The sequence below is a fragment of the Denticeps clupeoides genome, chromosome 1, assembly GCF_900700375.1.
Source record: "Denticeps clupeoides chromosome 1, fDenClu1.1, whole genome shotgun sequence".
NCBI lineage: Eukaryota > Metazoa > Chordata > Actinopteri > Clupeiformes > Denticipitidae > Denticeps > Denticeps clupeoides.
In genome coordinates, this window is record NC_041707.1 from 19462879 (window position 1) to 19480055 (window position 17177).

General features: G+C 44.1%; 1 protein-coding gene and 1 long non-coding RNA gene across 4 annotated transcripts; one reads left to right on the forward strand and one right to left on the reverse strand.

Annotated features, from left to right (window-relative positions):
* Positions 1-138: 138 nt before the first annotated feature.
* On the reverse strand, positions 139-17056 carry per1b (period circadian clock 1b). Of its 3 annotated transcripts, none has more exons than XM_028989978.1 (20): positions 16853-17056; positions 10496-11406; positions 10008-10264; positions 9501-9622; positions 8687-8888; positions 8224-8418; positions 7957-8035; positions 7768-7874; positions 6965-7118; positions 6436-6679; positions 6190-6298; positions 5904-6069; positions 5691-5809; positions 5036-5182; positions 4624-4938; positions 3018-3859; positions 2616-2814; positions 2075-2267; positions 1676-1826; positions 139-1569 (listed from the first exon to the last, which is right to left on the reverse strand). In XM_028989978.1, the coding sequence occupies exons 2-20, from the start codon at positions 10882-10884 to the stop codon at positions 1258-1260; spliced, it is 4302 nt and encodes a 1433-aa protein (XP_028845811.1). In that variant the 5' UTR covers positions 10885-11406; positions 16853-17056; the 3' UTR covers positions 139-1257. The 3 variants fall into 3 exon arrangements, with proteins under 3 accessions (XP_028845811.1, XP_028845819.1, XP_028845827.1); XM_028989986.1 differs by lacking the exon at positions 16853-17056 and adding an exon at positions 13440-13605; XM_028989994.1 differs by lacking the exon at positions 5036-5182.
* Positions 1437-8462, forward strand: LOC114796114 (uncharacterized). The gene is made up of 3 exons (XR_003750605.1): positions 1437-3883; positions 4658-7902; positions 8258-8462. It is a non-coding gene; the product is annotated as an uncharacterized LOC114796114 (long non-coding RNA).
* Positions 17057-17177: the final 121 nt, after the last annotated feature.

Here is a 17177-nt window from a genome sequence, read left to right on the forward strand (position 1 = left end):
ACACACAACAAAATAGAAAACCACTGCAGTAAATTCTTTGCTAAATTTACACCTGCCTTTGGGTGATGGCACCAGATTCAGCAAAATTGAAAGGAAATCAAAGTCACGGATAAAATAAAACATACAATGACTACTAGATGACACGTAAATGATGTGTTTTATTTTTATATAAAGAAATTGACAAAATACATACAAACTGTTCAGAACCACTGAAGAATTACCACACTACCAGAAAGTGTGACGTGAAGAGAGATGGCAAGAAGAAGAAAGAGAAATCAAGTGGGAGAAAGAGACATTTTGCAAAATGACTCTTTCAAGTCTTTAATTGAGTGCCACTTTTGTCCCCCCCCAATGCCTGTGCCCATTCTGAATAGCCACTCTCGTCGACCACACCCAGACCCATCGGGTGCGCCCCTCCCTCCATACCCTGCCTCCTTCCGCTGCCCAAGCTGTAGAGGAGGTGGCGTCTTTTAAAACTTCTACTGCATTGCAGTAAAATGTCCAACTAAATTCTGCACTACTGTTCCTACCACTGACAGCTACACTCCCAGAAAGCCTGGCACTTTGTCAGTTCACCACTGAAAACAGAACCGTAGTGACAATAAGAATTTTCTTTTCTTATACGACAACAGAGCAGTTACACGCTTGTAATACGTATACAAAAATAAAACTTCTCCTCGACTATGGATTTGCTTTTGGAGGAATGATTTTTGGTCATGAAGACTGATTGTTTTCGCAGACTGTCATTTAGAAAATCTGCATTTCCAGAACCTTCTGGAAATAATAAACATAAAACTGGGAGACATTCAAATACAGAAAACACTGCGAGCTGAGACCACTATCTTCCTCTATCCCTCCCAACCCCAAAACCAATCACCCCACCCCTCAAATAAGAAAAAAAAAACATTTTAAACAAAAAACTTGCCAGTGGCCACTTATCTTTAAAAAAAAGGTGAAAACATTCATTTTTTTTTTTAAGAGTTATTCAACACAGTCTGATTGTTATTCGGCACACACTGCCTCAGAACAAATAAATACACCAGGAAACATTAGAAGCATGTAGGCATACAATAGCACACAACTATGTTCCATGGTTGAACAACATTTTCTGTCTCACATTAAAGGTAACAGAATGAAGTGGATCACAGTTCCCACTGGATCCATCAAAGGATCCTGGACCATTAAGGGTCCATTTCATGTATTTGTTGTATTTGTTTAGTTTTGAGTGGTTCCATTAAAACTGTTGTTTCCACTGCCTCACTCGGCCCTCCCTCTTGAGCCATCTTCGCCATTGTCCACCTGTCCTTCTTTTGTCATTTCCCGGTCTTTTGCTGGAGCTCTATTAGCCTCTGTCTCTTCATTGTTCTCCTCGTTTTCATTCTCATCATCACCTTGTCTATTTGATTCTTCATTGCTCTCGTCCATAGCTGCATCGGCTGGTGCCTGTTTCTCCACGGATGAAACCTCCTCTGTGGTCTCCAGCACGCCGCAGAGCTCCATCTCATGAATCTCCACATCAAATGGTGGAGCAGGTGGGATGGAGGCTGAAGACTTGCAGCCCATGCAAGCCTACGAGTGGCACAAAAGGGTATTATAGAAAAGGCTATTACATTAATTCTTATAAAATGCATTAAACTATTTCTTAAGTTCTAGTAGTCAGTGCTGTAGCACTCACTGATATATTGATGGCACGAGGCAGGCGTCCGGTGCGGATCCAAGGGTGAACCTGACTCAGCTCTCTCTTCTGATCCTCAGTGAAACGTGGCTGGTGCTTCTGCATCGCCCTCAGCGCCATGCGGTCTTCCCGCAACACGGCCTCTCGGTCTCTGTTACACATTTTTCATGAAAACATTAATACCACACATCCCCCACTTCCAGGCTCATTTTGCATTTATTATTTGATGTCAGTATTTTCAAAATCCTATATTTAGCATATTTACATTTGACTTAATATTAAAACAATGAGTTTCGTAAATGTGCAGAGAATAACATGCTGTCAAAATGTTCATGTGGAAAGGACCTGCGGATTGGGGGTGAGTGTGTTAAAGTTATTGGGGTAGCATGTAATGCTCACCTGATCGGCAGCTGATAGGTCATCATGACCTTATCATCAGTGTTGGCCATGAGGAGCCAAATGGGGTCCTGCAGCACACACTTAATGAACTCGGCCTCTCCGCTGCCCTCTGCTGACTGCTTGCGTGTGTGGTCATTTTCAGACGAATCGATGCTGCCAAAGTACTTACTGGTATGGCTGCTCTGGCTGCTTCCTATTTTGGTGTTTTAAAAAAAAAATGCATTAGAGGACACTGAAATGAAAAGATTAATATAGCCTGACAAAGTCAACTATTTACATGGACACATTTCATTTCAAGAAAGGATGTAGTAATAACACTGCCTTTTAAAACGGTCATTACAAGAAATTAATTAATAATTAATTAATAAATATGACTGATCTATTATTTTATAGTCAGTAGTAATTTATTGTTTATCCACTTAAATAATTGGCATTATTACAAACATTTGAGGTGCATCTTTAGTACCTTGACGTTTAATTGCACTTAGAGTGCAACTTATATTTGTTGAAATAAATTTTTGCTGTTTTTATGGTGACTTACTGGTCCCACTCCCTGAAGAGCTGCAGCCATTGGAGCCGGAGCCTGAAGATCCCGAGCCAGAGCCAGAGGAACCGGTGCCTGAGGACCCTGAGCCTGAGGCAGCCGATCCGGTACCAGAACAGGAGTCTTCTTGCAGTAGGAGGTCCAGTAGATCACTGGAGGTAGACATGGCATCTTGATTGGACTCATTCGTCTCCCCCTACAAGAAAAATAAGGAAAAACCAAAACCACTTGATTCCAGCATATTTCTGAGTTCTTCTCAGGAGCTCAGTTATATTTGACAGACAATCTCTACCAGCCTTGTCTATAATGCCTATAATGTCTGGAATGATGGAAAGCTTACCAAACTATGAACTTGAAAATAAAAATGCAATAGGTAAGATAAGTATAAGAAAAACTCACATTTTCATTCTCTTTGGAGTCGCCTGTAGAGCCTCTCTGATTGGCTGACCCCTGAACTGTTGCACCGCCTCCTTGACCCACCACTGGGGGTGTGGCCTGCTGTGCTGCAGCCAATGCAGTCGCCACTTCTAATCGGTTGCTGGGTGACTCCTCCAACTGGAGAAGGTTGAGCGGAGAGGAGCACCGGGACTCGAAGAGGGGTGACTCGGCTCCATCTCTGTCAGCGCCGCCCTCTCTAGGGCTGCAAGACTGGGGGGTGCTGGAGCGGGAAGGGGGTCGTACTCCTGGGACCTGGCTGGGCATCTGGGCTGTAGGGGGGTTAATGGTACCCCCTGCAGTGAAAGGAAGAAAGGTGGCGTTTGGGTTGTAAAAAGGTTGGGGCACTGCCCCAGTGCCTGGCTGTGGAAGTGGTGTGTTCATCTGGGGAAACATATAGTTGGGCAGCACCAGTGCCATCATGGGTGGCATCATCTGTGGGGACAACTGTGGGGCCTGTAGGGGGAATCTGATTCCAGTCTGCATGGAAGGGTCTGCCAGTGGCTGAGACAGAGGAGGGAATAGGGGGTAGAGTGGCAGCATGCCTGGGGGATAGGGCATCGAAGGGAGGCTGGCCTGGGAGCCGACAGAAGTGGGCCAAGAAGAGGATGCAGTTGGCGGCCCCAGGGGGAAGGAGGCAGCGGGTGGGCCTCCCTCTGTGACTGAGCCCCCTGCGGGGGTCCTGAGATTGTTGCCCATTCCGAGGGAGCTACCATGCTCGGACATCTGCTTCAGCCGTTTTCCACCTCTGCCACGCCGCCGGCCGCTGCTGCCTGCTGCAGGGTAGTCACGTGAGCAACGCACTCCTGGAAAAGAGCGAAAGTGTCAAGGTTTGAATTGCAACTAATAATACCTAAATACATTTTAAACAGTATTGGGCTTAGTCTCTGAGCGGTGGGTGGTGGACACCATGACGGTGTGATAGTCAACCACATTAATCATATCCGATCAGCAGTGGACGTGGATGCTGTTTTTTTTTTTTTTTTTTTAACAAAGTTTTTCTTGGTAAAAAATGAGGTGTGGTAATATTCTATATTTTTATCTATGTGTTCTCTTTGTGAGCTCAATTTATGTTTAGTCTATTCTGACATTACGTTAGACCAGTTATTAATTGTCTATAGGCAATTTCCAGAACATTTAACAAACACTGTGGTACCACAGCTTAAACCAAAAGGCAAAATTAAAAACAGTATGACAGAATGACACTGCATTAATCATATCAGTTGATCAACGTGGCCTCACATAGTTTGAATCGAGGCTCGGACCCTGTGTGTGTGGAGTTTGCATGCCATCCCTGTGTTGGTGTGGGTTTCCTCCAGTTTCCTCCCACGTCCAAAGACATGAACACTAGGTGAATTGGTGAAAGAAATGTCTGTAGATGTGAGTGCCTGAGTGTATGGTATGTGTATCCTGTAATGACCTGGAGCTGGAGACCCCACGCTATGCCCAGTGTGGGCTCTGGCAGCCATGAGTAGAATTAGTCTTAGATGGTTAATTACTACCCTGGTGCATATGTATGTACTGCAAGTGTACCTGGGTAACCAGTGAGATATTGTGTGACAATGTGTACCTTTAACTAGCTGTGTGGTTGTCTGCCTCCGCAGGGTGCTGGCCAGGTCAAACACACGCAGTTGGCTGAGGTCTTTGAAGCGACACAGGAAATTCTGCTCCTCCTGCTGTGTGTGCGCTGACAGCACCTCCTTGGTCAGGCCCAGTCTGCCCGAGCCTCCTCTACGTGCCTCCCTTTCAGCTGGGGCTGCTGAACTGGGTGATGCTGCTGGGGGCATGGGAGGGGGAGGAGGTGGAGGTATACTAGGTGTTGTCTGAGCCTGGGTGGCAGCCAGGGCAGATGTAGGGGTAGGAGGGGCGTCTTCCATCACAATGTCTGTTCGGAGAGAAGATTAGCATAAAAAGGAGACAAATTACAGGCGAGCAGTAACGCCGACAAACCCCCCACTTGTGCGCACATATACACAACCCACCTGACTCAGGCGGTTTCTTGTCTCCCACATGGACAATGGTACTGCTGAAGCTGCACTGAGAGGTTACCGAGGCAACACTTTCTGTCTTCCTGTGCAGATCGAGTGGAGGGAGAGCAGGAGCCTCCCCTACAAGCGCTACTGCAGGGCCTACAGCATCCATACACAGGCATGTGATCACAGTCATTCATTTACCATAGTAAATTCACAGTCATTCATTTACCATTTATAGTTTTCTGTAACTTGCACTGATGGGAAGATTAACTTCAATATGCAAAATCTTAAGTTTATTTGGCAAATAATGTGTTCATTAATATATCCAAGTTTGTTAGAGGGTATATAGATATAATGAACATGTAAAACACTACTACTCTGCAATATTTCCAACTGCTCAAGTCTACACCTGTTTGAATGCCATTTACAGCTCATGTGAAATGGAAAGTGATGGAAAATATTTCCAACTTCCAACTCCTGGATTCAAGCAAACATAGTTGTACTTTTCAAGTTAGGAAGTAGCTGCTTGTGGTAACAGTCACGGTTTCTGTGTAAATGTCAGCATGAGGAACTCCCAGGCTGCAATTAGCAACCTTGAACCATGGCACAGTACACTATACATAATTTACTACATGATTCTGAAGAAACAAATCAGTGGTCAGACCTTTAGTGTTTCCAGTCGCCTCTTGCTGCTTGTCATCATCAGAGGTAGATGAGGCTGTGCAGGAGGAAGAACCGCACTTCCGTTTCACTGTGTTGGGAACATTGCAGCTCTCCAGGTATCTGATGGACAAGGACAGAAAACAAGATCTTAAGGACAAGAAAACAATGACTGTGAATCTTTCCTGAACTCTGTAGGGTATGGATGACCACGCACCGAATGATGCTGTCCAGGCAGTTAATCTGCTGATAGGAGTAGGTGCTGGGTGGCTCCTTCCTCACAAGCTGAGAGGGAATGGAGTTCTTGGGCGGTGGGGCTGTTTGGAGGTTCAGGGTAGTGACTGGCACAGATGAACTGATGGCGACCCGTGATCCACTTTCTCCTGCAAATAGGGGAGCATATATTTTGTTTTTATTCATCCACCTGGGCTTCCTCGCATAACATCTAAGAACGTTTTTTTCCTTTTTCAAACAGATAAGCACATTGAGAAGGTAGAACATACCAGTGTGGGCATGTTTTCTTGGAGCAGGGCGATTTCGGGATTCGATGAAAACTTGCTGTCCACTGGTCTTTACCATGTGGACATCTTTGCAGATCTGCTGGAACGTCATCTGCAGCAGAAAAAGTCCAAGTGAATGCTCCAATGGGCTGGAGTATTTATAATGTGTATAGATAATATGTATACATATATATTTGAATAATTAGCATTTAACTCTCTAAAAGCCCGTCCCAACATCTATGTTCTCACCGGTTTGAGGAGCTGTGCAGCATCCTCCAAGGCAGGCCCGTTGCTCTCAGAAGATGAGGCAGCACTGAGGTGCTGTTCATGGGAGCCATTGCTGCCCAGGCTGCTGTAGCCCTGTGAGCTGCCACTGTGTACAGGCTGCACCAGTAGCCTGTGGATCTGCTCACTGATCTGGGCGATGTCTGGTGCCATCACACGCACCTCAGTGTCCCGTGGTGGAGTGAACACGTCCTCATTTAATGGGCTCCTACGTTGAACATTAGAATGTGTACATGTGAATGTCTGATAGCATGTGAGGTAATATTTAACTCATTAAAACAGTTGTTTCATGAATCATGAAAATGCATTTAAGCATGTGGATGCTTGGAAGTCTTATCTTCTAAAAACAGTAAGTCTCTTTTAATAGATTGCATGTGTCATTTTAGTTAACTCAATGAATAACTAATAGGTAAGTTTTCAAGGCAGTGCCCAGGAACAGGACCTTTGCAAAAGGTCTGTGTGCGTGTACGCGTGCATGTATGCAGGCTCTTACGTTCTAACTTTGTGGCGTCCAACAATGAAGGCCACTTTCCTGCTCCAGGGGTTGACAAAAGATGACCAGGATGTGTCGATGGTTAGATACTCCCCATTGCGAGCGCACATTCTGAGAGGAGAGTGTTCAAAGGGCTGCCCTGCAAACTGGAGGACTATTTAGAAGAGAGACACAGAAAAAGAAAACACAATTAAAGAGGGATTTCTGTGTATGATCAACATAGTGTGACATTATGGTATTTGTCCTAACAAGTATTCTACAGAAAATACAATAAGACTTTAAAAGAACGAAAGAAGCTTTGTCATATTCATTACATAGGTCTTAAATAATACTATTTGTGACTTTTGTGTCTTCAATGTGTGAAAGGCAAAAGATGCGGCATAGAAAAGCCAACGGAGTGAGCACTACTGAGAAGTGGGTTCAATGAAGGGGTGGGAAGGATTACTGAGAATGAGCAACTGATACACACACACACACACACACACACACTCCATGCACAACCCCACCATTTTTAAAGAAAGGTCTTGAAATATTTTAAATTATTCTATTACTACAGCCCAGATTGCGGTATAGTTCAACAGTATTACCTGCAAAATATTACTATTGTCATGGCATGGGTTGTTTGTGGTAGGCAACTGTGGAGGCTCCAGAACCAATTGTCTTATATTTGCCAAAAAGGTTTTAGCTTTCAAGTTAGGCACCAAACTGGGTGACTATCTATGAGCCTAGTTGTCTTTTTGATGATGTTTGTATGCAGCTGTTTTTCATGTGAAAACGAAAGGATGGAAGACAAGTTCACGCACTCTTTTTGTGAATGGACACCATGATGGGTCGATCATCAGGATGCACATGGAACAGCACTGGAGTTCCCACCAAGTCCTGGGGGAGGTAGCCTAGTAATGGCACCGCCCTGAAAAATAATAAACAAATTAACATTGGTAAGAGCCATTATCTTTAAGTAAGTGTCCTGTCTGAGTCGCGGTAGTGCGGACCTTTCATCAACCTCTTGAAACAGACAGCTGGGGGTGTGACTGGTGGTGAAGATCCTCTTATCAGGGGGAATTCTAGGAGCTGTAAAAAGAAAGTAACCAAGTATATAAATAAGAGAGACTCGGAATACGATGTTCGTTGAGAAACCACATCAAATATGTGTATTTATCATTATGCATGCATGTGTATTTATTTGTATGGGTTTGATTGTGGATGTCAGTGTCTGTTTGCATGTATGTTTTTCCAGTTTGCTTGTATTTGTATAGTACCTTCATAACCTGAGTGCACTCTTTCTGCAATCAGCAGGCAACAGGGCTGGGGGTCGGCGGTGTCAGAGTCACGGAGAGTGAGCTGGTAGGGCGTCAGGCGGAAAGGGTAGTACCTCACTTCCCTGCTGTGAGTCCCATCAACACTAATGCGGCAAAACATGGACTTCTCCTGAGTACAATCCACCGGTGGAGAGGCTGCAAATGAGTCCAATAACACAGTCTCCAGTGACTGACCATCCAGGAAGGCAAGGACTAGTCAATGATTGAACATTTCCTCAACATGCATGTTCCAAGCCAATGCAACCATCATGTAGGCCTAATAAAGGTGGGGCTAGCATGAAAATATATTTAGAAAGCCCTCTCAATCCAGAGTAATGACTTACTTTTGGTTAATGACTCATTACACCTGACTCCTTTTACCCCATGTTCTGAATATGTGTGCCGTGCCCTTATACCCTCTCACCAGAGCCAATGCAGGAAGCCCAAGGAGGCAGTCGACAGGGAGTGGTGCTGCTGTAGAAGGTGCTGACATCCTGTGGCGCCAGCAGCTCAGAGAACAGCGCCCCCTGCAGCCTCTCTGGCTTGCAGCGCAGCAGAGATGAGCCCTGCGGGGATATGTACACCACCTTCCCTGAAAGGAAAGACACTGCCATGGAGAACGTGTCCTAGAGGAGAGTGAGCAAGAGCAGATTTTTTTTTCGGTTACAAAAATAGCCTGAAAACATTGCAGTACATTTAGAAAGAAAGAAAGAAAGAAAGAAAGAAAGAAAGAATCAATGTTCAGAAACGTAATGGACCTCTGTTAATGTCAAAGTCTTTTAAATAGGATCCTACCAGTTCAAATAGGATCCTACCCCCATGTTTGGGGGGTTTTGAAAAATGCTACAGCACTATACTTTCACTCTAATTCGATGGACTCCAAAAAGATTCAAAGGGAGAAAAAGAATGGAGTTGGTTTTTGATTCGAGGATTTGTGTTTTGTGCACCTAAATACTGTTAATTCACATTATGTTCCTGCGCATCATGCAGCAGGCCAACTTTTATTAATAACAAAAATATGGTTGAAATATGTAAATAAAATGCTTTATGATATATAAATATCTCAAAAACAATAATCCTTTGTATTTGTTAATGCAATAAGACATTGCAGTCAAACTGTGCAGAATAGTATGTATTTAAAATAATTATTTAAGGCATTCTAATTACGCATTTCTTAAAATCCTGGTTCTGGTATACATTCTAGTCCCTTCTACACCTTATATCTTAAGTATACATACTGTGTTCTTGAGAGTGTATTCAGAAGTGATGTTGTCCAGTTCCTCTATGGTGAAGGCAGACAGGTCCAGACTACAGCCATGACACTCTTCCACACTCCACTGATGGTAGTACTCTTGATTGGCTATGAAAAATAAAGAAATTTTTTCAGCCTTCAGTCCATTTTGAATGCTCATTTTCAATTCAGTTTCTGGTTTCTTCACTGATAAAAACCAAACTGACTGTGTTCCCACCCTCACAAGGCGGTTGTTGCTCAAGGTTGCTTTGTCTAGAATCTGTCCAGCTGGCCAGTGTAAATCACACAAAACCATGCAAACTCAAAATATAACACATGCTAAATATTCTCTCATCTAAGATTTGAAAAATGTATAAGTATAACATTTCTGAAGCAGACTTGATATGTTGCATATTTGTCATCCTAGGGACTCTTGTCACTTGTGCTGCCTGGAAACCAGAAAATGAGCTGACAGCAACACTGTTCTACACAATTCCCCTCTCCTGGACTTTACCTTTAACTTGCTTGACACAACTGAGTGCATATTTCAGGGCACTCAGTGTACTGGAGCGTCCCTTGGTTTTGCGTTCGGCTGGCATGCGAATTTTCAGCTCCTTCAGCGCCTTCATCAGCTCCTTCTGTGTCTGCACGCGTGCCGACTGGTCACTGCTGCAGCCGCTGGTGGATGCTGGGTCCTGCTCTGAGCTGGCGCTCATGAGGCTGTATGCCAGAGAGCTGCTTGGTGGAGAAGGACTGTGGGAGTTTGAAGAGCTGGAGAAAAACAAAAAAAAAAAAAGAGAGAGAGAGATAGAAAAGATCATTTAAATGTCACAAAAAAAATTATGCTATGCACTAATGTTATGTTATTATAATATTATTTGTATTACGCTGACCCAAATATAATACAATTCCAGTTTTTTTTATATCTGAATCACTCGATTGTATTTGGTGCAATTTAGCTCCCAAAAATCTAAATCCTTTTCACACTCTCTCTCCTCTCACCTCTTGTTGCTCTCGGTCGTCTCCAGCATAACACCCGAGTCTTTGCAGTTGTGGCTGGATGAACTCTGGTAGCTCCTGGCTGACTGACGTCCCCTCGATCCACCCTCTCTTTCCATGCCTCCCTCGCTTTCACGCTCACCGGAGTCATTTCCACTCGACAGCGCATCGGTGTCGTCCGAGTTTGGACCACGCCGGTCCCCTGATGACCCTCCGTGTCCTGACAGACCACTGGGAGATGAACCCCTATCCCTGTTGGTTGTATCTGGAGAGTTGGAACCACCACTCATGTCCGGGGATTGACCCCCTTGCCCAGCCTCCTCCTCTTCGGCTCTGCCCACCCTGCCCAGTGTGTCATTTCTGGGGGCGGAGTCAGAGTTATCATTACTCATAATAATGTGAAATGGGCTGATTTGATGAAGAATTGATTTCAGGGTCTCTGACAGGGGTGTGTGCACTAGGTGGGACTCCAGGGGCAAATTAACAACTGAATCATGATTACTTCTCTACACCACAAAAACAGCAGGAATGGCACGGGAAGAAAAAAAAGAGAGGAAAAAAAAAAAGATTCCTTTGCTAAAATCTTAAATGGCTTGCAAAGACGAGGAAAGTGTGCAAATGTATATGCATAGGCCACCCACACCTATGGACACCAGAAAGTAAGGTGGGACCTTCAAAAGCTAAAAACGAAGAAACGTCTCTCAAGGGGAAAAAGTGGAGAAAGGCTTATGAAACAAACTTGGCCGTCCTAACACCAGCAGATGGGTGGCAAGAAGAAGTGTGAACAAGAGGACTGTTGCTTGAAGAGAAAAAAAAAAAAACCCAGGCAAAAACAAATCTATTTTCTTTCAGCCTGTGTGTCTCTGCATGTGATGACTGTAATGGTCTTCTGTGTTTCTGTTTTCAACCACCACCTGCAAACAGAACAAAGACAAGGCATCAAGATAAGCATCGCAGGCAATAACTCCAGATACACAATGCCCCATTGCCCTGTAACAAAGTCAGTGATGACCAAGATCTGGCTTGACCACTAGGAAAATCTTCAAATGGAATGAACCTTATTGAACCTATCAACCCCATCAGCATTCCTCAGACCTTAGAGTTGAAAACGCAAAAAATAAAACCAGTTTTGGCCACATAAGAACACCCTATGTGATGCGTGTGACGTACATATACATGTGTGATTGCAGCATGTTTCCTGTCCTTTAACACGTTGGGGCTGTGAAGTGGAATTCTGTGAGACTGCACTGTCAGTGGTAACAAAGAGAGCTGATGTGCAATGGAAATGAGAGGCAAACGGCCGTGTGCATCTTCGCCTACACACAACACACAGGCCAACGCAACAGGAGAAAAATACCACAGGACAAGATAAGCCATCAAAAATTCCAAAATTCCCAGAAGCTTCATATCTATAACTGAAGAGCAACACACACACACCACTGAATCCTTTGTCCGTACAAAAAAACAAGAATCGTCTGGTGTGTTTTATTTACATGCAGCAGCATCTCAAGCATCATGCAGGGTTTCGTTTCAGGTTGCCACAGACGTCTCCATGCCAACCATTCCTAAACCCGCTGTCTGAACAGAACAGACTCATCTCACAGAGGGAGGGCAGACAGAGACATTGCGGTGGGTGTCTGAGGCAGCAGTTTTCTCTGCTCACTTTTCCACCAAAATGCAACGTTATGAAATAAGGCTTCAAATGATCAGACACAAGATGTTCACCAGCAGCTGAGACTGATGGAGGCCATCATAACCTGAGCATTGCAGCAAAACTAGCTTCTTGCAATACTCATCCCACTCTAAAATGAAGAGCCCCTCCTCTGAATACTTTATGCTTAATTTTATTAACCATTTACTCAGCTGAACAGGGCACACTACCCTATATCTGGCAGAAATGTGGACGGTCACGGAGCTGATCTCATTCCTGAAAGCCCCCCTCACCAGTGTCAGCTCGGTCTTCCTAATGTCACTTGATCTAGCAACTGAATCAGCCTTCTTTTTAGTGTAAAAAACAGACCACCAATCAGCACTCGAATCTATACTGAGACAATTCTATTTATGAAACAGACAGCTAATCCCATAAGAGACACACACACACACTCTTCCTTACTAAACAAAGATAACTACTGGCTCTTAAAACGATGCCATTTTAGTATCTGCCAGATATACACTGGATAGCCCCACAGTTGGAAGGTCATTCTTGTCCGAATGTATAATGAGACTAAGGTGGAGAGAGACGGACAGTGAGTACTGACACTTTGAGACTTATGCAAACTCTGCAATGCTCGGTGTTTGACCAAGGTTATATGGGTAAAACTGATTTGATTATTTAAAAAAAAAAAAAAAAGGGGGGGGGGGGGGGGGGGGGGGGGAGGGGTTGTCTAGATTGCTCCTCAAACGAGATGAAATTATTGTCCTTGGGAAAAGATTCTGGCCATGTCTGTAAAATGTCTTTCCCTGCGATGCATCTTTAATGAATTAGAAATAATGATTATAAATCATCAGGGTGGAAGTAGCCTAGAGAGTAACACATTTGCCACTGAATCAGAAGACCACAAAGTCACAGGTTAAAATCTCAAATGCTACCATTGTACCATTTACATGAAGGATGCATTATGGATTACATTGCTAATGGACTGTGGCAATAAATGTTCTGATTACTTATCACAAACTCCGCCTTTTCCCTCATTTCCCTACCACGTTAAAGAAAAAAATCTGGTGAACGTGATGAAGTTGATAATGACGATGATCACATTTTTTATGGCATGTCTGAAATGCAATGGTTCTGCATTTAAATTATAATCTGCCTCTTTTCAAACGTACAGACGGAAACTCAAACAATCATGGTCGGAAAAAGGCGAATAAAAACAGAAGACTACAACTCGTTTTGCCAGCGTATCCAGCAGAGCGGAAGAACCGAACGATCCGTGAATTTGGTCCATACCGTTGCGTAGGGTCGGGAGGAGGCACGAGCGCGCGGTGCGGTGGGCGGAGCTGGACACAGGGGTCGAGTTCCCACAAAGTGCGGCGGTAAACGACGACGAAGCGTCGTGCACGCATCGCGCACAGCAGCAGCAGCGCCGCCGCCGCCGCCGCCGCCGCTCCCCTCGGCAACGCGCCTTCTGGTAAAGCGCGTTGCATAAATCGCGGACGGCGAGGTGCAACCGGATTGGTCGGTCGACGTCACCAGGCACCGCCCACGTCGCGACGCGTAAACAGACGCCGCACGTGTATGCGGCTGTGGCAGAAGCCTGCCGAGCGCTCATTGGCCAACTCCGCGGGCCAATAGCAGAGCACTCGCGGCGCCTTCTCCCCACCCCCCTCCGCAGTGTTCCGGTCGGCTCGTGGCGAGCTTTCTCCACGCAACAGAGAACGATTCCAACCTGCTGTCTCGCGCTAATTATCTTTACGTAATTTTATGATGTCTTCATACTTTGTCGACAACACAACCTGCCTGACAGAAACTACCTAAATTAAAAAAAACCCGACGTTTAACTTTATTCAAAACTTCCCCGATATGAACAGCATTGTGGAAGTATAGTGGATTATTGTCTTCGACTATTTACATTAGCCCATTTTTAACTGAAACCAGGAGGGACAACTATAACTTTTCCAATTCTTCAAGGCATGCCATCTTCAGTGATCCAGAAAGCAGATACGCATTTCTGCATATACCTGAAAGCTCTCCGAACAAAACCCATCCCCACGGACAAGCAGCATTCAACACGCAGAATGCTCGGCCCGAACACAACGAACAGCATAATACTTAAAACCCACTATAATTCACACGTTAAAATGTACTACTGTCATACTACCCTTTCCCAAAGTATCTGGATCAATATTTGTATCCGTTATTTATGGATACAAGTCTAACGGTTGTACTTTGCCATGTTCGTATTAATTTGTCTACTCTATATAATACCCTATTTGGCTAGTAGGTCATGGTCTGCATTAAGAGCTTGACCATCGTAACAGTTTAGTTTGCCAACAAATGACCACAATAAAGCACTGATGTTCATATCCCTGAGATGAACGCATGAGAATCTTTTCTTCATTCTCATTAACACGTCACATACCATACGTCACCGTTACCCTTAGATTTATCCTTAACATGCATTTATTTGGACCCCTGTTTATTTATCGAAAATACAAGAACACATTGCATTGATTATCACCCTAATCCACATTAAGGGCTAATATGGTTTTGTGCTGATGGACACAGGCCGAATCCCACCATAACCTGGGTCTGGCTGATCCAACTCTTCCCGCCGTTCAGCACCAAAATAGGCTGTACCGGAAACAACAGGGCATTAGCAGGACAATTATTAGTAAGCACCTATTACTTCTCACTGATCAGCCACATTTCTGCAGAGAAAACAGGCTGCATTTTAAAGGAAAACAAGATACTGTTTTATGGATCTTATGGGTCAGATTTTCCTTTTTTTTAGACAATTCAGCTGCTGTTAACAAATGAAACTTGAACTGGAACTGATTCCATTGACAACACTGAATCCGTAAACCAAATCTGAACCAAACTGAATCAACAGGTACTCTGGCACCTGTGTGAACTACACATCTATATGACTATAAGAATTAATATATATGATATTGGAAATATATGAGTGTGTTTACTTCTCTCTTCCATGTTTCATGATTTTTTTTTATATTAAACTGCATAAACACCAGTTACTAATGTATGAGTACATTGTATCATACAGCATTTATACCTACACTGTAAATGTACCACAGCCCTGCTAAAGGGTGCCGAAAACAAGATTTGCTTTGCTAAGATCATTATCAATATTTCCTTATTGGGATTTGTGTATAAGCTACCTACCAAGGTGATGAACAGACATATGGTGAACTACATTGTTGAGTCTTAATGTTCATCAGTTGTTATCTGTTCTAATTCTCTCCAGCTTTTCCCAGCCCAACACCTTTTTGAACATCCTACCATGTCACAGCAATCACAGAGGTTTATCAACAGTGTAGCTTATGAGTCAATTATGTGTTACTGTTTAATGCATTTTTACTAACGCATTTTAAACAGGAACTCTCATTATGTATCTGCCTCCCAAAGCATTTGTGGTTTGAAGCAGGTATTTTGTTACTCTCAGATGTGTATCTATTATTTGATACTATTTCCTTCTTGGAACTAGTGTGTCCGCACAGACACACACTAAATCCACACTAAACAGTAAACCTTTCCACAAATCTTAACAACCTGAAAAGCTGCATTCATCAAACTTTCTGTCTTTGATTGAGTCATCAGAAAATCCAATAAAATTGTTACATATCACATTGCATTTTTCCAGATCTGACAAAAGATTCCATTAAACTTCCATTATACGTTCCCCTCAACTCTCAAATTTTGAGCTCTCTTTTCACATTCCCTTTCTGTGATGCACGCAGTATGTGAAACATCATATCAGAGAATTTACAGAAAAGCAGCCTTGCGGAGCAGTGTCGTGTGCAGTGCGCGTCGAACCTCAATAGAATACACAATTCAGCAGATCGCACATGGAAATTGGAATTGGTACAGATCACCCCCCTGCATGTGACGTCCTTCTGGAAGGTCAGCCAGGAAAGCATACTGTAATGTGGCAGTGGGGCAAGTTGGGCATAAGAAGGTTATGATTAAGACGTGTGATTTGTTTATGCAGGTGAGCTCATTATTTCATGTGATCAATTTATGATGAATTCCTCTAGCAGTATAATCCAGTCTAAACCAAAATGTGAAAAAAAGAGATCAACTGGTCCTGCCCGTCTAAAACAATGTGTGTATTAAAAAAAAAAATCTATGTTCTCATGCAATGTGCAATATTCTTGACAAGAGGCTGTAAACATAAACTGATTTTTCAAAAGGAACTCCGTATGATGAGGCAGATAAAGCACAACCAACGGGCTGGTACGCATGTACTCTAATCCACCGTCCACAAAATACACGTCTTTCATGGTGGATGCCACAGCAGGTTAGATAACTGCGCACACGGTGCATTAAAACACTTTGAACCCTAAATGCGCCCGATGTAGCCGGTTGGTTTGCTCCCACAAACATGTTTAAAGCAATAGCTGAAGCAACTGTTAGAAGTGCTGCAGTGGAGTTGCACGGCGTCTCAGCCTCGGGCTATTGCATAGTTGGTGCGTTAGATCTAGGTTAGATCTGGGCTGACGCTTCCGAGCAGCCGAACGGCAGACCGAGCAAACATGACGGTCGATCACGGAGAGGTTTTCTCGAGGAATCGGCGACATAGAAAAGCAATGCGTCCGGCAACACTAATTTCAGTACGACCTGCTAGCAAGCTAGATAAACGTGGGCTAGCATTCCTTAGCAGGATCGCGAAGAGCATTCCTTACCTCGGACTTCTGTATATAAGAGCCCTGGCGGCTTTAGTCCTCCGTTTTGCTGCTTTAACGTCGTGCGAAAAGTCCGCGATGCTCCGAAATCCACGTCGTACGAAATTTAGACGCAATGTTTGACTTCGTTCCGTCGCTACGCTTCGCCTCTATTGTGTGGCTTACATTTTACTGCCCCACGCCAGTTGACACGCAGAGATACACGTGTCTGTGCATCTTTTTGGTTGGCACGTACCTCGAGGCCACTCATTGGCTGACCGTGAGGCTCGGCTCCGCCCACACACGCCCAAACTTTATCCCTATTGGTCACAGTGGGAGGAGCGTG